General features: G+C 45.1%; 1 protein-coding gene across 3 annotated transcripts in view; it reads left to right on the top strand.

The window, feature by feature from the left end:
* Positions 1-21,744, top strand: part of IL1R1 (interleukin 1 receptor type 1) — an 81,152-nt gene that overhangs the window by 41,858 nt on the left and 17,550 nt on the right. For all 3 annotated transcript variants that reach the window (XM_046661020.1, XM_046661021.1, XM_046661019.1), the window contains exons 2-3: positions 8,417-8,554; positions 13,885-13,951. In XM_046661020.1, coding sequence (XP_046516976.1) covers positions 8,417-8,554; positions 13,885-13,951 — 205 coding nt within the window. The remainder of the gene's footprint in view (positions 1-8,416; positions 8,555-13,884; positions 13,952-21,744) is intronic.

Below are 21,744 nucleotides of genomic sequence, written 5' to 3'. Positions count from 1 at the left end.
GAAAGAGTGTCTCAGTGATCAAAGTGGCAAAGCTGGACAATTGCAATGAAACTGCCATAGCATAGGGGGTAGGGAAGTACAGAGGTGATGATTATTGTGCTACATACTGGACCCTCTGTCAACTTGCCAGTTGGTAGGACAGAAGTCGTCAGGGGCACTGTGACTCACCGGCCATGGCCCAGCCCCTTGAGGTGCCCCATCTGCTGCTGTCAGCAGATGCTTGGTTTGTGTTTTCCTCCCTTCGAGGTTGTCAGGTGGGCTGACAGGATCTGCATGGTCAGCAGCTTTGTTCCTCCCCGCTGGTTGCCTGCTTGGCCCCAGGAAACGCTGCTGCTGCAGCCTCCTGGCCATGCCCGGCATGTGGGAGCATGCACAGGGGCCCTGGCACCAGAGTGGTCTCCCCAAGGGTTGGAAGGGCCTGGAGTTCCTCAAGGCCCCTGGTCAGCTGCGTACCTTTGCATTCTGCGCTGTCTCCTCTTTTCATGCACGGCGTAGAGTAATGATGACCTGTTCTGGAAAGGATTTATAAGATGCCATAAATTAAAAAAAGGATGAAAGAAAAACAGGAGTGGAGACAGAGTAGAGCCTGACGTGAGTCTAGAAATGTATCAGATGTTAACCTTGATGGACTGTATATTTGTAAAGTTGCCAGTGGAGCTGCAGATGCAGAGGAAGCCCGGGCCCCAGCCCTGCCTGCACCTTGGCATTGCCTGAGGTGCTCTGAGAAAGGCCAGCGCTGGACCGCCGAGCGAGCGAACCAGCATCTCCGGGGTGTGCCCACGCGCTGGTATTTTTAAAGCCCCCAGGTGGGTCTAACGTGTACCCAAGGTTGACCCCACCGACATACCTTCTTGCAGGCTGTGTGGGAGGAAACCGGGCAGGGCACAATCATCTGTGTCTTCAAGATGAAAAAGAAGTACTCAGGAGAAGCAAAGGCTTCTTGGTCCTGAGAGAAGCAGGGACTTTGTCCTGAGGGTCCCCGGTTAAGAGGTGCAAAGAGCAAGTTTTAGGCTGTCTCTTGAAATGACCCCCGTTGAAAGTGCAGTTTGGTGGCTGCATTTCAGCTGGACCCAGGGTGCTAAGCGGGCGGCAGGTCTAGGCATCCTGGGCTCTGCACCTCCAGCTTCCCGAGCCGGAGAACTTATGGACCCCTGGAAATACAGCCCAAGAGTTCAACTGTGAGTTAGATGCTGTCACTTTAGATCAGTGCATCTCCCCTCGTTCAAAACCCAGTACTCCCTTTTAGTGCAAATATTTTAAACACCCCTTTTAAAATTTTGAAATAATAAAACTTACCTACAATGTAATTTCCAAATAATGAATATAATAGCCAGATGTAAAGAATAAATAAAAGTAATTTGTATCAAAATTATGTATTTCAGTGTGTGGATGCTTTGGCAGAGCCAGCTAGAACCAGATGAGGTCACCCGATGTGTTATGTAGACTGCCTGTAGGACAGCATGGGACAGCTGCCAGTCAGCCTGGAACAGAGGAGTCCTGGTGTAGGCCCAGATACCACTGACTGAGGAGTGACTCTTGGTCAAGGCCTAAATGCTGGTCAAAGGCCAGTCCTCCCTCCCTTTTCACAATAGTTGCATTCCTGGAAAATTCAGTACGTCTGAAAAGTGTGCTGAAAATATATATTTTATATAAGTGTAGGGTGGAGTTAGACACTAGGCTCCAAAATGAAAAATGATGTTCTCCATTGGCCTGAACGTCTGTGTGATGCCTAGAAGTCATGCGGGATGAGGACAAGTTTTTCTGGGCAGAATTGCCCTGTGTTGTTCCGGAAGTCTGGCACCCCTGGCCTCCACCACCGCATGCATCGTTGTGATCACCCAAATTGTCACCTTCCCCACACTTTTCAAAATGCTCCCTCAGGGGCCGTACTGGCCCCTTTGACAACCACTGTGTTCCTTACATCACTTGGTAATAAGTGATTACAGCACTGATGCTGATGTGCACCCTGAAATAGCAGGGCCCTGAGAGGGATGAGCCAGCCGTCCGGAGTGCACGCATGTGAATTGTTAAAGGATCGTAGAGGTGCTGATAGAAAGCAGAACAGTGCGGCCGGATGCAGTGAGGGGTGACTACTGGGGGACACAAGGGAATGTTAGGGGGGTTGGAAATGGTCGCTGTCTTGATGGGGTATTCCTGGTGTATACAGTTGTCACAGTGAATGAAATTGTAACTTAAGATTTGTTGTGTGCTTCACTGTATGCATATTTTACCTTAATAAAAACCCCCACAGAAGTGAAAACAATTAAAAATTCTTATGGAGAAAGTCTAGTCCTCTGAGACTCGAGCTGTAGATCCCACTTTGAGAAACAGAACTGTTCTCGCCCGACTGAAAGGCAGTACTCGGGGACATTCTCTTTCTCGCAGTCACCCTTCTGGCAAGTCGAGTGTGGCTGCACTCAATATCACCGCCTTTGGCCAGTGTCTCGATTGGAGCTGCGCTGGAGGCATGAAAGAGGCTGCGAAGGGCAAGGCTGGGCATTTAAAAGGGGTTGAGGGACGGGAAACCAGAGCCATTCCCATCTCTGGGTCTGGTTCCTGCTGTCCGGGAGCCCTAACTCATTCCTAGGGGTGAAGTGGAGACCTTGTCCACTCACCCTAGCGGTCAGAGGCTGGAGTCCAGCCCATTCTGTTTGTAGCAGTCCTCTTGTGACAGTGGTCATGTCCCTCTGTGTCTCATTTTCCCCTTTGCCCTTAAAACCCATGTGAAACCACCAATCAAACCACCAATCTGGTGGCTTTGTGCCCTGTAAGAGCTGAGTAACTTTCATTTCGTAGCAACACCTCAAACCTCCCTGGCTATTTTTACTTTGTCTTCGTATCCTTCTGCATGATACCCTTTGATGATTAAGTAGCTTTCCTTGCCTTGTGGATATGGGTAAGTAAGCCAGGTAACTCTACTGTGAGCTAGGCTGTTGGATCCATCCGCTGATAGGAAGGTGGCCAAAGTGTCCGTGTGTCTTGGACTTTCTGAAATGATGAGTATTGCCTCTGTTGTGGAGGTGGTTTTGTTTGCCCATAGTTCTGTAAAGCTCTTTCCCTGGGGGAGGATCGGTGTAGCCATGCTGAGCGCACAGTGGGCTTTGTTCATCTCTGCAGGACGGAATCAGTCATGTCACATTTGGAGCACACTGTGGTGACCCCAGACTCCTCTGTGGTCACTTCCATGTTTTCCTTCCCTGTCTTGAGTGTGGAACCATCCTCGGGGCTCCTCAGTAGTTAGAGTTAGTAGGGTAGTTGCTCTGTCTGTCTGGACCCATAGGTGGGAGTTTGTGGGGCCCTGGTGCTTCTGTTTCTCCTCAATGGGACTGAAGAGAGATGACTGTGGGTGTTTACCGTAGGGCAGCGCCTTGCAGATTTCACCGTCAAAAGACTCTTTTTGGGAAATGAGAAGTAAATGCTCCACCCAGCGCTCCAAAGGAGCTCACCTTAGGGTCTGTGTCTTCAATGCCTCACGTTTTATCTCTGGGAGATTTTTCTTTGTGTTTCATAATATAGCCGTGTTTTCTTTAATATAACTCCCCCAGAAAATCTTTGAGTAAAATCAGTACCCCAGGAAGATAGACTCTGAGTTCCCTGGCTGTCTACAGCTTCTTCTTAGGGATTTGTGGATTCTAGTTTAAGAAGCAGATTTGTGGTGCCGGCCCAGTGGTGCAGAGCTTAAGTTTGCATGCTCCGCTTCGGCAGCCCGGGATTCACCGGTGTGGACCTATGCGTCACTTATCAAGCTATGCTGTGGCAGGCGTCCCACATATAAAGTAGAGCAACATGGGCACAGATGTTAGCTCAGGGCTAATCTTCCTCAAAAAAAAAGAAACAAAGACTTGGGTAAGTACAGATTCTAAAGTGTTTTCCACAATCATGTGCTTCTATGGCATTATAAGTAAATTCCTTCATGCCTTGTCTTTACAACTGACATTTTTGGTCTTAACAATGTTTGAATCCTTGTAACAGGTGAAGATGATAATTATGGGTTTTGTTTTAATACCATAACCCATTCTTTACATGTTTCCACTGGTTTTGCATAGAACTTGGAGGCTGTGATATTTGATGACCTAAAGAACCTGCTTTAGTCCTTGCTTTTTACAAGGACTCGTCCACTGACCGCTCTCAATTATAGTCCATGAGTTGGAGCTTAATTCTCTGAAGCTCTCTCCATTATGTCAGATATACCTTTAGACACATATTGATTAATGTTTGGGATGAGAAGTTGTATTAAATGATGCTGTGCATGTATTTACGAGGCACTCAGTGTGAAGAGCGAGTTGGTATGAGATGGAGAAGTGGAAAGTACCGTTAGGATTTCCTTTTAAGTTTCGGATCTGGGCCTCTGCTACTTCAGGTTCCTGAAAGAAGGAGGAGTTACCTAGTGCTGTCTTCTCTCTCTTCTTGGGTTCCTGCAGATATTTGGCTGCTGTACAACTTCTCTTAGACCCAAGCAGGAGAGGTCTCTCCAGGCCCCGTACTTTGAAGGGTTCTGCTCGCTTCTCAGCCAGCCACATGCCCGAGCCACATTCCACGTGCCTTGGTCTGGAGGGCCAAGAGCTTGTGCACGTTTGGAACCTGTGCCAACCAGCCCCTCCCTCTTGGCCATGACCCAGGTACCCGGGACCCTCGGAATTCCCTGCCCAAATAGGCTCAACTCTGATTCCAGGACCTAGGCAGGCCTCTCTCCTGGGTTGTCCCCTGTGAACTCCACTGCTAGCGTGCCTCCCTGGTCTCTGGAATGGCCAGGGCTGTATGGAGGGTAATGTCTACCTGTGTGCACATTCAGGGCCCTTCTTAATATGGGATGGGGCTGGGGGCAGGCTGGGGAGTCAGGCTTGGAGGTTAATTTAGATAGAAACAAATTTGGAAACTAGCCACATTGGGGCACTGCTCTGTGCAGATGCTGTGTGGGACAGTGCAGCCTGTGCTCAGACACTGCCCCCAGTACCAGGTGCTGCCACTCTCCCCAGAAGTGGACCCACATGGCACATGCATCTTCATGATGTCTGGGTTGTGTCTGGTGCCTGGCTTCCGTCCTGGAAGGTAAGGTTCACAATGTGGGGGAATTCCTCAGGAACAAGAAGGAAATTCCTCAAGATTGTGGGAAATTCCTCAAGAATAAGAAGGCGTTAATAGATGTGATGTGGCCACAAGGTAGGAACACATGCCCTTTCCCCCTGCACCGGGGCCCTGGGCCTTGATGAAGCCACCTGGGTTCTCACAACAGCCCCTGTGTCCCCTAGCTGTCACTTTCCCTGTGTCTGCACTGAGTGTGGAATCCCCTGCAGAGTGACAGGACGGCGCTGGGAGGGGAAGTCAGTTCTTCCTGGAAGAGGGGCTTCTGTTGGGGCCTGTATGTTCCTTGGAAATTCTTATATTTAATCTCTGCTTCTGTAACTTAATTCACGTTGAAGTTTCTCATTCTGGGTCTAGTAGGAAATTGCTTCGTGCCTCCAGTGTGCATTTTCATTTTCTCTTTAACAAACAAGTAGCTTTGTGTGTAAGTCCCTTGTGCTACATAGTTGTGTTGTGATATACCCATGTTTCCAGATATCCTGTGATCACTAAAAAGCAGTGGGCATTCTACTCCAGAAGTTCACAGTATCTAGCTTTTTCACATGAATGTCATAGAAAGCTGTTCTTCCTGTTTTCACACCACTGCACCGCAGTGACCGGACCAGGCCGCTGGATGTGGGGGTGACACGCCATGCCCCGGCTGACTGCCCCAGGCTGGGCGTCAGTTCCTCAGTGCACCGCCTGCCTCTGCACATCAGCTGGGAGCTGCTATGGGGAGGGCGGTAGCGAGTCCCGGGACTTCGTACGGAATACAGGTGTCGCTGCAGCTGCGGGTAGAAGGGGCGAAGTATGCGAGGGCTTGTTAATTTATCTGGGAGTTAATCCTTCCCCTTAACTTAATTGATTTATCTTATGTGGAAAAGTCATCTGAAAAATAGCCGGGTGGGATAACTCTGTGACTTTTCATTGTTGCTATTTTCTAAAAGCACATTTTGAATTTTACTGTAAGTCAATTTTAAAATCTCAGCGGGCTTTGCTGGGTAGCCTCTGAGGCAGGAGGCTTATTTGCCGGGTTCTTCTTCTGGCATTAACGGGTCTCCACCTCCATCCTGCTCCTGGGGCCCCCTCCGCAGGGCCCTCCCCACCTCTGGGTGGGAGCTCTCTGTCTGACCCCTCAAGGAGCATCCTGCTTTCCCCAGGAGGATTCCTGGTCATCGCCAGACCCCCGTACTAGTTCCCCTTGCATTTCCATTCTCTGACCCACTCACAGTACCCATATTCCATCCTCTGCCGTCATTGATTCTTGGCCAGGTCTTTGTTCCTAGGCAATGACAGGCAAAGGTGGTGGGAGGGTGGATTCCTTCCTTCTTTCCTTCCTCCCTCCCTCCCTCCCTCCCTCCTATCCTCCCTCCCTCTCTTCCTTCCTCTGTCCCTCTCTCTCACTACATGCAAGAAGTGTGGATGGGGCCTGCCTCACAGGACTGTGGGAGCAGGGAGGGTCTGTTCTGTGCTGCCCTCTCCCCTGGCCCAGATTGGAAAGGCCAGCAAGCAAGGGAGCCACCCATTGCTGCCAGAGCCCTGGTCCCAGAGCCAGACGTCTGAGGCAGCCGGTGCACTGTGCCAGGAAGACCCTGTGTGACTTGGCGCTCCTGCCTGTGGAGGACGAGGTGTCTGCAGGGGCCCCTGGGAAGGGCTTCTGATCAGGATTCGCTCAGAGCTGGACGACTAGGAAGGGTCGAATTGAATGACAGTCCCGGGAAGCACCACAGAGGCATCACGGAGGCAGAAGGCTACGGTGCTGACCGTGTGTGTGTGCGAGGAGCCTGTGCAGGGAGCGGCAAGCCTGGAGGTGAAGGCAGGAGAGTGGGTGCTGTCGCCCTCGTCCCAGGAGCAGCCAGGAGGGCTGATGGGCGGCCCGGTGCTGCAGAGCTGACCAGGAAGAGCAAGACCCTGCGGCCCTTGGCGCTGAGGAGCTAGGCGCTCTGGTGGCGCAGGCACTGCCTTCAGAGGAGCAGTGGGCGTCGGAGGCAGCGGGGGGCTGGGCACTAGGGATGGGGACGAGGCAGTGAACAGAAAAGCCTTTAAGAATAAAAAGTGAACTCTTTTAAGAAGTTTCTGGGGCAAGAGGAAGAGGGGAGGGGAAGGAGTTAGGGGGCACGTGGGGAGTCAACTCCTCTGCAAAAGGCTTCCTGGGCCTGCCAACTAAGTTCACCCTCTCGCCGGCCTCCTCCCCTGCCCCGCCCGCTCTGTTACTTTCTCCGATGTTCTCCAGTGATTGCCCTCAGCTGCGGTCAGTTTTGGCCACACTCACCGAGATGGGGAAGGACCGTGCTGGGGCCGGAACAGGAAGATCAGCGGGTCCCCTCTGATTCCGGGCTGTGTCACAATTCACAGAGTTGAGCCGCTGTGCTCTGACACCTTAATGACGTGCTGTGTGCTGAAGTCTAAAGTGAATAATAGGGTGGCATTTAGAACATTTAGTCCAAGCAAAACGCTTGGCATTCAATTAGTCAGGCTGTTTTATTGACTGGGCATTGAAAGCCCTTATGCTTGGGCCTTACAAGCTTTTCAGAGGCCTGAGGGAGTGATTCAGAGCTGAAAAAAAAAATTAGACTTCAAAATACTGAAAGTAAAGTGCAACACCAGGGAAGGAATGGTGAGACGTCGACGAGGCGTAACGGTAAGGCAGTCACAGCTCAGCTTTTTGAAGTTATTTCAAATTATGTAATTTGGAAGGCAGGTATCTTAATATGCTTGGTATAAGAAAGAGCAAGGACTCAGAGAGTGTGCCTTTTCTTAAAAAGGAGCTGTTTGGGGACCGGCCTGGTGGTGTAGTGTTTAGGTTCACATGCTCCACTTCAGCGGCCAAGGTTTACAGGTTCGGATCCTGGGTGTGGACCTACACACCACTCATCAAGCCATGCTGTAGTGGCGTCCCATATACAAAATAGAGGAAGATTGGCAACAGATGTTAGCTCAGGGCAAATCTTCCTCACCAAAAATAATAAATAAATAAAAAAGGGCTGTTCATTTTTTTCTGGCACGTGATGCATTTCTCTGAGCTGTGTTCTCCAGGTGTATTAAGCCATGAGATCCCCATAGGTGATCTGATCCACTGTTGCATCCCCATGTCTTGCAAAGTGGCAGGTGTGACTGTTCCATCAAGAAGAGCTGGTGATGTCAACCTCTTTGTACTCCTCACTCCCCTGACTTCATTTTCTGAAACCATTGTCTCAAAGGACCGTGGGACATGTACTCTTTAAACTTATGACTCATTTTTGTAAGCTTGTTTTGGCCTTTTTTTGGCCACCTCTTGAGATGTGTGCGGCTGTCGGTGACTTTAAGCTTCTTCATTTAAGCTTATGCTCATGTGTGCTCTTCTCTCCCCAGGTAGACACGCCCCCTTAAAGACGGTGATTCCCTCCTGAGGAGCAGGACCCCTTGTACGAGAAAAGGCCTCCTCCACGGTAACAGGGCTTGTTGGCTCCAGGGGCCCACGACCTTTTCTCCTCAGCAGCGGAAGTCCTCCAACGTCAGTTTCAGGTGGTCTTGGGGTCTCTCCCCTTGTATACAAAAGTACTTTATTTTTGTCGGTACGTTTTTCTTTGGGGCAGCTCTATGGTTTTATCAGATTTCTGAAGGGGTCTGCGACCTCAGTAAGAGCTCCTGCTCACCCACTCTCAGGGTCACTTTAGCTACGGTTGTGACCTGGGTGATGATGGCTCCCAGTTCAGTGTCTGAGCTCTCTCTGGTTCCAGCATATTCCGAGCCTTGCTGTCCATGTCACTTAACTTTCCCCTCACACTCCAATTCTCCATGTCAGTTGGAAGCAACACTGCTCACCTAGTGCCAGTAGACTCAGGTCCAGTGGTGCTGTGAGCGACCTCTGGGCATCTCCTTGGGCTCTCTGTGGCCGCTGGAACCTGCCCTCCTTACGCTGGTCCCCACCTTAGTGAGTCAGCGCTGGGGCAGCCCAGACTTCCTCAGTCACTCCTCTCTTATTGCCTCTGAGGGGGTCTCAGCTATGGCCCCTTCTGTCTGTCCCCCACTGCTGCCTGGCTCAGCCCGCATCCTCTCTCATCTGGACATCCCATCCGCGACAGCCTGTTCTCCCTGCCTCCCCTCTTGTCTCCAGTTTATATTCCATACAGGTGCCAAAATTTCTATAAAAAGTGAACATCTGATCATACCCCACCCCGTGGCTTAAAACCTTTAAGTGGTGTTTTTGCCACCTACAAATTGTAGTCCCCACTCCTTGCAAGACTGTTTGTGTTCTGGGCACTTTCAGCCTCCCCACCTGTGCCTCTTGGTACCCTACCTTTGGTTTATGCTCCGAACATGCTGATCCCCTCCTCCCGCCCCTTCCACCCCATGAGCTTCAGGTACACCTCATCCAGGAGCCCACCTCCAGGCTGAATTAGGGCCCTGTTTTGCCTTGTGCCCTGGGCATTTCTCTACCCATCGACACTCCCCATCACTGTATAACTGTGGACATGCCCACTTCCCCTGCTGGCTAATGAGCTCTTTGAGCCAGACCCTGGGTCATTATTCCTATGTTTGTTTCCAGAGCCAAGTGTGAATGCAGACAGGTAGTAGATATCCCATATACAGTTGTTGAATTTGGCAGTGAATGAATAAATAAATGAATGGATATCTGAAAACCTTTTATCAAAACTTATATTTGTCATCCGAGCATGGGGTGATTTATAATAGCTAACATTTGAGTATGACCATTAGCCCGGCAATGTTCTAAGCCCTTCACATGTGACAACTCGTTCAATCCTCACCCCAGCCGTCAACAACAAATACTGTCACTGTCATCCCCATTTGTCAAATGGGGAACTGAGGCACGGAGGCTGAGTCCTTGATGGGGTTGTGGGCTGTATCTTGTGATCACGTGAGGCTAATGCCTCAATTGTGGCCATCTTGAGGAGCAGGTTCTTGGTGTATTTTATTACTTTTTGTCTCCGGCACTAGCACTCTGCCTGGCGTGCAGTAGAACACACATGTTGCTGAGGGACTTCCTGGCTTGGCCAGCCTTTCCGCTACTGGCGCTATGAAGGCTAGTCAGGTTTGGCTTCACCCTCAGAATTTCTGTGTTGTTTCGGGCATAATGAAGTTTGTGCTGATTTCGTCAGGAGCATGTTTAGTTTTAGTCTTGGGTGCATCTTTACCTCCTTCCTTTCCACTATCCTCTCTCCCTTAGGTCATGTGACCCTCGACCCCCATCTCATGGCCTGAAGCTGACCCCCTTGCCCTGGGGTTCTGAGAAAGCCGCCTGCTGAGGAGAAGGGGCCACTCCCCCTCTGAGGCTTTTTCCCAGAGCAGTCCTGGGGCAGGCGAAGTCAAACCTGGACCCGTGGGGCTCGGCGCCTGTGTTTTATAGACTATCAGAGCAGGAGGGGTCTGAGATCACCTGAGTCATCGCCCACCTGTACAGATGAGGAAACTGAGGCCCAGGGAGGAGTCATGTCCAAGGTCACACTGCCCTTTGGTGGCAGGCCACCAGCCCTGGACTTGGAATGATTAAATGTTGTTTCCCCATGATTAATTTGGAATTATGTCTCGAGGTGTACTCTGTACAAAATTCAGTCTGGCATCTTCTTTCTCCCCTGCCTAGTAATCAAACAAGCCAGATCTTGTAACTCATGAACTAACAGCTGGCAGCGTTCACTTGTTCAGTTGGTTTCATGGTGCCTTTATTTTGCTGTTGATAAATTAACGTGAGTCACCGATTGTCGTGAAAGTGGTAACTGGGAAACATTTTAACTCTTTACTTTCCTCCTCTTTAACATAGAGACTTAAAGTACTTTCACAGTTACAGGAAGAGGTAATAAGCCGGGCCGTAAGACTCCACAGCCTTCAAGCTGGTTTTAATAATTTGAATATAGGTTAAAGGCAAATATGATAATCTATTAATCTAGGGTAATTTGGGAAGCCAAGTTAGGTGAATAAAATGTCAGCATTACAGGATATTTAAGGAATGCGGTCTTACTGCTCTGAGGGAGGTTTCAAGGCTTGAACCAGGCTTAGCAATCATTGTCCTCATGCCGGGGGTAAGCTGAGGAGATTATGGACGGGGGTGTCTCTCATGATTAGAAAGTCTCTTTTCCCCTGCATTTATTTAAAAATCACATTGTGGTGTTTTTTATACATTTTAATACCATTTCTTTTTTCTTTTTTTTTGAGGAAGATTAGCCCTGAGCTAACTGCTGCCAATGCTCCTCTTTTTGCTGAGGAAGACTGGCCCTGAGCTAACATCTGAGCCCATCTTCCTCTACTTTATATGTGGGACGCCTGCTACAGCATGGCTTGCCAAGCGGTGCCATGTCCACACCTGGGATCCAAACCAGCAAACCCCAGGCCGCTGAAGCGGAACATGTGCACTTAACTGCTGTGCCACCGGGCCAGCCCCTTAATACCACTTCTTGAAGAGAACATTTTTCAGCTAATATTCAAATGATTGCATGTCATTACAGTCTGAATTAGTGATGTCTTAGTTGAAATATTTCTTTTTGAAGAAGAAGATTAGCTCTGAGCTACTCCTCCTCTTTTTGCTGAGGAAGGCCGACCCTGAGCTAACATCCGTGCCCATCTTCCTCTACTTTATATGTGGGATGCCTGCCACAGCATGGCTTGAGAAGCAGTGAATAGGTCCACATCTGAGATCTGAAACTGTGAACACCAGGTCACCAAAGCAGAATGTGTGAACTTAACCGCTGTGCCACCGTGCTGGCCCCTTAGTTGAAATATGTTATGTTTGTAGTTATAGCTTCAGATAAGAGTATAGGCAAATTTCATCGCCTGTAAAAATTAATGGATGGAAGTTCTCAAAGTATGAAATTACATGGTCTACCCTGGATGTTGCCCCTGAGGTCAGGTAGAGGGGCTAGCCACTTCTTTTGTTCATTTTTTCATTTGTTCCACGAGAATTTGTTAAGTGCCTCCAAGTTCCCCGCACAGTGCTGGATGCTGTGGGTACAGTGATAAGCAGGTCCTGGTGCCTGCCCTCAGGAGGCTTCCTGTCCTGCTGAAACTGCAGTAAAGTCTGCTAAGGCCTGTGATCGGCATACACACAGATTGCTGGGGGGCCCAGAGGAGGAAGGCTGAGCCAGGCAAGGGGGCTGGGGGCTCCCTGCGCAGGGTGGGAGGAGGGAGACACGGCTGAGAGCTGATGGATGTGGGAGGTGGCCAGGTGAAGGGAGGAGGGCATGGTGAAGACAGAGGCCCTGAGGCTGGAGAACAGGGCAGGGTGACGGCTGACTGGGGACTGGGCTGGGGAGGGAGGTGGGGATTGAGTCTGGAGAGGTGAGGCGGGGCCTCAGCACAAGGACCCGCATGTGTTTGCTAAGGAGTTTGGGCTTTTTCGGGGCACTGGGGAGCCAATGAGGTGTTTTGAAACGATCATTCGGTAACTGTGAGTTCATAGGTTCTCTGGATAGAGTGGAAGCAATAAATCCATAGGCAGAGAGACCAAAAAGGAGCCGTTGGTGGCCGTAATTAATCCATGCAGGAGATGGTGATTGCTTGAGCTAAAGAGGCTTCGGCAGTGGCCTTGAGTGACAGGGCCACTTGGTGATCTAAGGTGGTGGACTGGTTAGGTCTGGGTGGGAGATCCGCTGGGGTGGCATCAGGATCCTTGAGCCCACGTCTCTCGTTGAGCGGGTGCGCAGTGCTCGGCCTGTCACTGAGGAGGGGAGCAAGTTTGGTGGGAGAGAATGAGTTGGGTTTGGGGCCTATTGAGTTTGAGGTGCTCATGGGCCTGTGAATAGATTAGTGCAGAAGTTCACTGGAGGTGCGGGGCTGGAAATTGTTGCACGTAATTGTAGGGTCCCCACTCAGGAGCAGCTAACAGGGACATTCCAAAAGGAGAAGAGGCTGCAATGAACATTAACTTCACTTGGGCTTGAGAAGTTTAGAAAAGCAGCCAAAACTGAGGTTGTTTTCCTTGTTCACATTCAATTGATCCTATGTCAGTGACGTTGTTTTATAGATAAGGCAATGGGCATGATTTCCTTCCAGCATCAATCAATCAAGTGCTTAATTTGATGATGTCCCCTGCCATGTGTATGGACAAAGTGCTATTAATGAAAACTGTATGTGACTAGGACCTCAGTTACTATGCAGCTGGATCACTGACCGATCCCTGTCGTAGCTGATGCCCTGTCGGTTGGGCCTCTAAACCACTCAGAGGGGCTGTGGAGGTGTTGTTTTCGTTTTTTTCTTTGTGATAAGCTTAATACATCCTTATTGTAGAAATTTTAGATAGAAAGCCACGGAGAAGGGGAAAACCACCCAACCACAAAAACTAACCTAATTTTAGTTTGTTATTATTTCTTATAGTCTTTTTTGGGTGTATTTCTATGTGGCTGTATCATTTCGTACAAATGGTTTAGTGTTTTACCTTATAAAGTGCAGGTGTGGCTTTAAGCTGGATCTGAAAGTGTGGGGAGACTTTTGCAAGTGGGTCCTGGTAGTGGGGTGCATTCCAGGTGGGAACAAACCCCCATTAAGTAGAGGCGACATGGTTTAGGGTTTAGAGAATAGTCTATTTTGGATATAGCATAGATTGGGTTTTGGGGAAATTTAAATGGGATTCAAGACTAGAGATGAATATTGGGGCAAATGATGGAAGTTTTATTAATCTTGAGTTGTTTGAGTTTGTCCCCATTTCCATTGAAAATCTCCATCCCCTTGTGCCCTCTTCTCATGACGCGTGAGCACGTTAATGACGTGGGGAGACTAACCCATCAGTATGACTTGGGGGGAGGGTGGGGCAGGTGGGCAGTCAGTGTATGTAGTTTTAGAGATTTTCTGGAATAGTAACATTTTTCTGTTTTTCTTCCATTCCTGTTTTTCCAGGAGAATATGAAAGTGTTACCCAGGCTTGTTTGTTTCATAGCTCTGCTGATTTCTTCTCTGGAGGCCGGTGAGTTAAGCATTTCCTTGGGTTCTTGTCTGCTAAGAAAATCTATTTAGAATACATGAAGTACCTTCCCTAACAGAGGCGTTTTTCTTACCTTTGTCGGTTGAATCCCAGGACACAGAGCCTCCTGGTCACAGAACGGTACTGTTGGATGTTCCTTTCAGCACCTTCACTTCTCATTCTCTCATTTACAGATTGGGAAACTGAGGCTCAGTGAGATTAAGAGCCCAGGTCATGTAGCTAGTTTCAGAGCAAGAGCGAACATCCGGGTCTCTGGTGTCTAGTCGGGGCCTCTTCCCGATTTGTTGCTGATGGAAGAGTGTGATACGGGAAGTCCTGGCTTTCATTCGAAACAGATGTTGAGGGCAGTCTTGATGAATACACAGCTGAAAACCATCAAGAGACAGTTCTTTGTTCTCTCTGTTTATTCATTTTCTCTTCCTCTGTACCTCCCTTACTGCAAATGCATGGAGCCCCTACTGTGTGGCAAGCACTAAGTTCTGGGGATACAGCAGTGAATAATCAAGACAGAAATATCTGCCTGCATGGGGTTAACATTTAAGTAGGCGAGAGAGACAATACATTAGATAAATAAATATATATTAGGTCGTATGGTGGTAAGCAGACAGAGAGAAAAAAAGCAGGAAAGGAAGGGATAAACTTTTGGGATTTGGATGGACAGAAGGTTAAATTTTTTGATAGTGTGGCCAGAAAAGGCCTCACTGAGTTGACTTTTGAGTCAAACCTGAAGGAGGAGGAGGGAGCTATACAGATATCAGGTTGGGGGTGAGGAAATGTTCTAGGTGGCATGTGCCAAGGCCCTGAGGCCAAGAGTACTGGTATGTTCCAGGAACTAAAATACCAGTCTGGTTAGACCAGAGTGAAAGGTGAAGGATGTGATCATTTGCATAATAGGGGGATGGTGGAGGGTTGATTGTGTAGAACCTTGTAGACATTTCTAAGGATCTTGGCTTGTACTCTGAGTGAGATGGGCAGACTGCAGGGTTCTATGTTCAACACTAGAGATGTGATCTAACTTACATATTAACAGGCTCGTTCTGGTTCTCATATTGTGAACAGATCATAGGGAGGCAAAGGTAGAAACAGAGAGGCCACGTAGAAGGCTATTGCAATAATCCAGGCAAACTATGGTGGTAGCTTGTTCTAGAGCAGCAAGGAGAAGTGAGCAATAGTCAGAATTTGGATGTATTTTAGGATAGAGCCAACAGGGATTGCAGATAGATTGGATGTGGGTGTGAGAGAGAGAGAGAGAAGAATCAAGGATGACTCTAAGGGTTTTGGCCTGAGCAAATGCAAGCTGGAGTTGCCATTGATGGGATGGGGAAGCTCAAGTGTTTAGACTGGACATGTTAAGTTTAGCTGTTCATTAGATGTCTAAATAGTGATGTTGACTAAGCAGGCTGAAGCCTGGGGAGAGGTCTGGCTTGGAGACCTCAACAAGAAGCTGGCATTAGACCTAGAAGACGGGATGGGGTCACCTGGGGAATGAGTGTGGTTAGAAAAGATAAGAACTTTAAGGACCGAATCCCATAGTCCTCCAGGGATTGGTGGTCAGGCTTCCACTCATCAGAGAGCCGGTGAAGGACTGGCCTGAAATGGAGGAGAGCTAGACAAGTGCCAAGGAAAGAAAGTGTTTCAACGATGAGCAAATAATACGTGTCAAATGCAGATATGTTAAATAAGACGATGTTGTTTTTTTAATTTAGCAAACTTAAAGGTGATAGGTGACCTTGATCAGAACGATTTTGGTGGAGTGGTGGAGCAAACGCCAGATAAATAGAAGAGTGTGTCTGAGACCTTACTTAAGGTTTGCTCTTTTCATCACTGTGATTGTTGTTGCTCCTCCTAGCAGCTAAATACTTAGCAGCTTTCACTGGGCAGGTACTATGCTAAGTTCTTAGCCACTTTTATTTCAAGTCTATGTTTTTAAACAGATTTATATATATAGGTTATAATTGACATACAATAAACAACACATTTAAAGTATACAATTTGATGTGTTGGCGTAGATATCTACCCCTGAAACCATGATCACAATCAAGATAATGAATATATATCCACCATTCTCTAAAGCCTCCTTTTGATCTTTTCTAATTCCTCTTTCCCATCCCTCCCTGCTCCCTCACAGCCAGGAAACCATTGATCTGCTTTCTATCACTATAAATTAATTTGGATTCTCTAGAGTTTTAAATAAATGGGATTATAAGGTATGCACTCTTCTTTTTTTTGTTTCTTTGGTCTGGCTTCTTTCGCTCAGCATAATTATTTTGAGACCCATTCATATTGTTGCATATATTAATAGTTATTGTTTTATTACTTCGTAGTAGTCTTTTGTATAGATATATCACAACTTATTTATCCATTCACATGTTGATGCTCATTTCAGCTATTTCCAGTTTTTGACTATTAAAAATAAAGGTGCTGTGAACATTAGTGTACTTTGAATGGACACATACTTTCATTTCTCTTAGGTAAATACCTTGGTCATATGTTAGGCTTAGGCTTACGTGAAACATTTTAAGAAAGTGCCAAAGTGTCTTTCAGTGTAGTTGTACCACTTTATACCCTCACCAGAGGTGCATGAGAGTTCTAGCTCCTCCACATCCTCACAAACACCTGATACTGTCAACCTTTGAAGTTTTAATCCTAAAAGTAATAGTATCTGATTGTTGTTTTAATTTGATTTTGCTAATTATAATGAACATCTTTTTGTATGCTTTTTGCCATCCATATATCTTCTATGGTGAAATTTCCAAACCTCTTTCCAATTTTGCGTTGGGTTATCTGGCTTCTTATTATTGAGTTTTGAGAATTCTTTATTGTGTTCTGAATACAAGACCTTTATCATATATGTGATTTGTAAGTATTTTCTCCCAGTCCGTGATTTGTCTTTTCATTTGCTTAAAGATGTCTTTCAAAAAGTAGAAGTTCTTAATTTTGATGAAGTCCAGTTTATCTTTTGTATTTCTTTTATGAGTTGTGCTTTTGGTATTATATCTAAAAAATCTTTGTCTGACCTTGGGTCACAAAAATGTTTTCCTATATTTCTTTCTGGATGTTTTATACTGTTAGATTTTACGTTTAAGTCTGCTCTCTTTTGATTGATTTATAAGTCATTGTTTTATGCAGTTATTTTTTAAAATCATATAGGAAATAGAGGAAGTTATAAGCCCAAAGACATTCATACTGACTTGTGTATTCACCTGTGTAGTTACTCTTACTGATGTTATTTATTTCTTCCTGTGGATTTGTTACTGTCTAGTGTAATTTCATTTCAGCCTTAGGGACTCTCTTTACCATTTCTTGATGGATGAGTCTATTCACAGTGAACTCTCTCAGTTTTTGTTTATCTGGGAATGTCTTCATTTCTCCTTCATTTTTGAAGGATAGTTTTGCCAGATAGAGAATTCTTGGTTGGCGGTCTTTTTCTTTCAGCACTTTGAATACGTCACCCGCTGCTTTCTGGCCTATGTAGTTTCTGAGGATCAAGCTGTGATCTTACTGAAGCTCCCTTGTATGTGAGGAGGGGATTTTCTCTTACTGCTTTCAAGACTCTCTGTCTTTTAACAGTTTGGCTATGATGTATCTCAGAGTATATCTCTTTTAGCTTGTACTACTTGGAATTCTTTGAGATTCTTGGACATATAGATTAATGGTTTTCATCAAATTTGGGAAATTTTGGCCATTATTTCTTCAAATATTTTTGCTGACACTTTCTCTCCTTTCCTTCTGGGACTTATGTTATGCATATATTGGTGGTATTGATGACGCCCTTTTCAGACAGCATCATCTTCCAGGAATCAGATGACTTACCTTCAAGTTTACCAATTCTTTCTTCTGCCACTTCAAATCTGATGTTGAGCCCCTGAAGTGAATCTTTCATTTCAGTTATTGAACTTTTCTATGCGTAATTTCTCCTTGGTTCTCTTTGATAATTTCTTTTTATTGACATTTTTTCACTTGGTGAGACATTTCTGTTATAGTTTCCCTTAATTCTTTAGACGTGGTTTTCTTTAGTTCTTGGAACATATTTATAATAGCTGATTTAAAGTCTTTGTTTAGTAAGTCTAATATCTGAATCCCTCTGGGAATTTCTGTTGGCTTCTTTTTCCCCTGTGTGTGGGGGAATACTTTCCTGTTTCTTTGCGTGTTTTGTTGAAAATTGGACATTTTAGGCGGTATAATGTGGCAACTCCAGAAATCAGATGCCCTGCCCACCATATGCAATGTTTGTGGTTGTTGTTTGTTTTGTTATTGTAGTTGTTGTTGTTGCTGCTGCTGCTGCTGTTCGTTTGTTTAATAACTTTCTTGGGCTAATTCCGTAAAGTCTGTGTTTCCTGTATGGCCACTGAAGTCTCTGTGTGGAAAGCTAATGATTGATCAGAGATTTCCTGAGACTATTTGGACCAATAAGTCTTTTCCCTTAGCTGAGGGGGCTCTACGTGTGTGAGGCATGCCTTCAGGGGTTAGACTGTTCACAGCTCTGTCTTAGCCTTTCCTTCATGCTTGTGCCTGACCTTGAGTCATCCAGATTTGAGGGATTGGTCCTTCTTTGGTCTTGTCTGGGCGTGTACACAGCCCTGCACACATGTGCACTCTTCTAGATTCCCCAGGAATATATTAGAGCTTTTCAAAGTGTGGACATTTAGTTCCCCATGTCTTCCTTTTGGCTGGACTCTTGTTTGTCTCAACTGGTATTAATTTTCAGGAATCTGGAATTTTAAACAATTGCCGCTGATTGACCTTTCCTTTTTTTACTGGATGTACTGAGGATAGGGCTTTTCCTGTGGAGCTCTGAGCAGATCAATAACAACACCAATCTGTGAGTGTGACTTTTCCGGGAAGCTGCCAGTCAGGTTAAAGTGTGGCAGTGCTCTGAGAATGGGACTTTTTGAGGAGCTCCAAACCTGGTGTGCTCTTGCAAGGCTGCTGGTCTTCGCAGCTGCTCTGTTTGCAAGGCTGCTGGCTTTCAAGGTTATAGGAGAGCTGGGAAGAGGATAGAATGAGAGTAAGTTATAAAGCCGCAAACCCTGCTATTCTACTGAGAGTAAGCTGGTATTGTTGTTGTTTAATAAATGTTCTGAATGTTGCAAGCCTTTGATTTTGAAAAACTTTTTCCATCTTTTTGTTGTTTTTATGGAGCAATGGATTTATGGATACCCCTACTCTGCCATACTGGAAATCCTGCCTCAGACGTTCTTGTTTTTTTACATAAAGGTATCCAATTTCTTGGAAAGACTATCCTTTCACCACTGAATTTCCTTTGTGCCTTTGTAAGAAATCAATTGGATGTGTTTGTGTAGTTTATTTCTGGGATCTCTATTCTGTTCCAGTGGCCTGTTTATCTTTATGCCAATACTGCACTGTCTTTATTCCTGTGACTTTATAATAAAGGTTGAAATAAGGCAGTGTAGCTCCCTCAACTTTGTTATTTTTGAAATCAAGTTTGTTTTGACTAATTCTATATGAAATTTAGAATCAGCTTGTCAGTTTTATGAAAAACCCTGTTGAGATTTTTATTGGGATTGAATTGGATATAAATCAACTTGGAGACAACTGGCACCTGAACAATGACAAGTCTTCTGAGCCATGAACAGAATATATATGTCTTCATTTATTTAGATCTTTTAAAGTCTATTTAAACAATACTTTGTAATTTTCATTGGAGAGATCTGATGCATTTTTGTCAGATTATTCTTAATTATTCATATCTTTTGATGCTATTGTAAGTGGTATTTAAAAAATTAAGTTTTTAATTGTTCTTTGCTAGTATATGCAAACATTCAATTTTGCATATTCATACGTATCCTACAATTTACTAATCCTTCTAGGTCTTTTGTATATTTCATAGCATATTGTACATAAATGATCACGTTGTCTGCAAATAAAGGCATTTTACTTTCCCCTTCAATCTGGATGCCATTTATTTCTTCTTGCCATAATGCGCTAACTGGATCTTCCAGTGCAATGTTGAATAGGAGTGGATAGAGTGGACATCCTAGCCTTGTTCCTAATCATAATGGCTATGATAGCTGTAGGTTTTTCATAGCTGTCCTTTATTAAGTTCAGGAAGTTCTCCACGATTCCTAGTTTGCTGAGGGTTTTTATCATGAATGGATACTTTTTATGCATCTATTGAGATGATTATGTAGTTTTCCTTTGAAAATCTATTAATATATTGGAATTTCATCAATTTTTTTTATATGAATCCAACTTTGCATTCCTGGGATGTTATGTACATCATAATGCAATATCTTTTTTTGATATATTGCAGGGTTCAATTTGCTAAAATATTTTGAGGAAATTTTTCATCTGTGTTCATGATGAAGATTGGTTTGTGGTTTTCTTTTCTTACAATGTCTGTGTTTGGTTTTGGTATTAGAATAATGCTGGCCTCATACAGTGAACTGGGAGGTGTTACTGACTCCCCAACCTTTTGGAGGAGTTTGTGTAAAATTGGCGTTTCTTCCATGAATATACCAGTAAGGCCATCTAGGCCGGAAATTTTCTTTGTTGGAAGGTTTTTAACTACAAATTCAGTTTCTTTAATATCTGTAGGGCTATTTAGGTTATCTGTTTTGTTTTTTTTTTATGAGGGAGGTTTTTAGTCTGTGCCTTTCAAGGAATTTGCCCATTTCACTTAAGTTGTTTTTCTGTTTTCTGTTTCATTGATTTTATCTTGGATCTATATTATTTAATACCTTCTTCTTACTTTGGGTGTGATTTTTTTTTCTAATTTCTTAAGTGGAAAGCGAAGTCATCAGTTTGAGATTTTGTTTTTTCTTGATATAGGCATTTGGTGTTATCCATTTTCCTCTAGGTACTGCTTCCATAGCGTGCCACAAATTTTGATGTGTTGTGTTTTCCTAGTCATTCAGGTCAAAATATTTTCTAATCTCCCTTTTTAATTTTTCTTTGACTTATGAGTTATTTAAAAGTGTGTTTTTTGTTTTCAAATATATGGGGAATTCCTAGATATCTTTCTGTTATTGATTTCTAATTGAATTTCATTGTCACCAGAGTGACAGAATGGGAGTCTTTTAAAATTTATTGAGTATTTGGTTATGAGCAAGAATATGATATTTCTTGGTAAGTTTTTTTGGTGCACTTCAAAAAGATGTGTATTCTTCTGTTGTTGGGTTGGATTTTCTATAAATATCGATTATGCCAAATTGGTTGGTAGTGTTGTTCAGATCTTCTGTATCATTACTGATTATGTGTCTAATTGTTCTACTTGTTCAATCAATTATTGTGAGTAGGGTGCTGGAATCTCTGACTACAGTTGTGGGTTTCTCTGTTTCTCCTGGCGGTTCTATCAGTTTTTGCTTCATGTGTTTTGAAGCTCTGTTAGTAGGTGGCGAGGCACTTAGGATTACTACTTACCTGTGGATGAATGACTCCTTTATCATAATGAAATGACCCTTTTTATCCATGAATATAATATTCTTTACTTTAAAATATACTTTGACGGATAATATAACTATTCAAACTGTCTTTTGATTAGGGTTAACATAATATGTTTTTTCTTTTTTTTACTTTTAATGTGTTTGTGTCTTTACACTTAAAGTGTGTGTATGTGTGAGAGCGTGTCTGTGTTAGGCAGCATGTAGTTGGAGCCTTCTTTCTTTATCCAGTCTGACCATCTCTGCCTTTCAATTGGGGTGTTTAGACAATTAAAAATTTTTAATATGGTTATTAAGATGTTTGGGTTTAACTTTAGGATCTTGTTATTGTGTTTCCTATTTGTCCCACCAATTCTTTTTTCTTTCTTGCTG

Source organism: Equus quagga, chromosome 5, assembly GCF_021613505.1.
Source record: "Equus quagga isolate Etosha38 chromosome 5, UCLA_HA_Equagga_1.0, whole genome shotgun sequence".
Lineage (NCBI taxonomy): Eukaryota > Metazoa > Chordata > Mammalia > Perissodactyla > Equidae > Equus > Equus quagga.
Note: the sequence above shows the minus strand (reverse complement) of the source record. Positions and strands in the feature narration are given on the sequence as shown.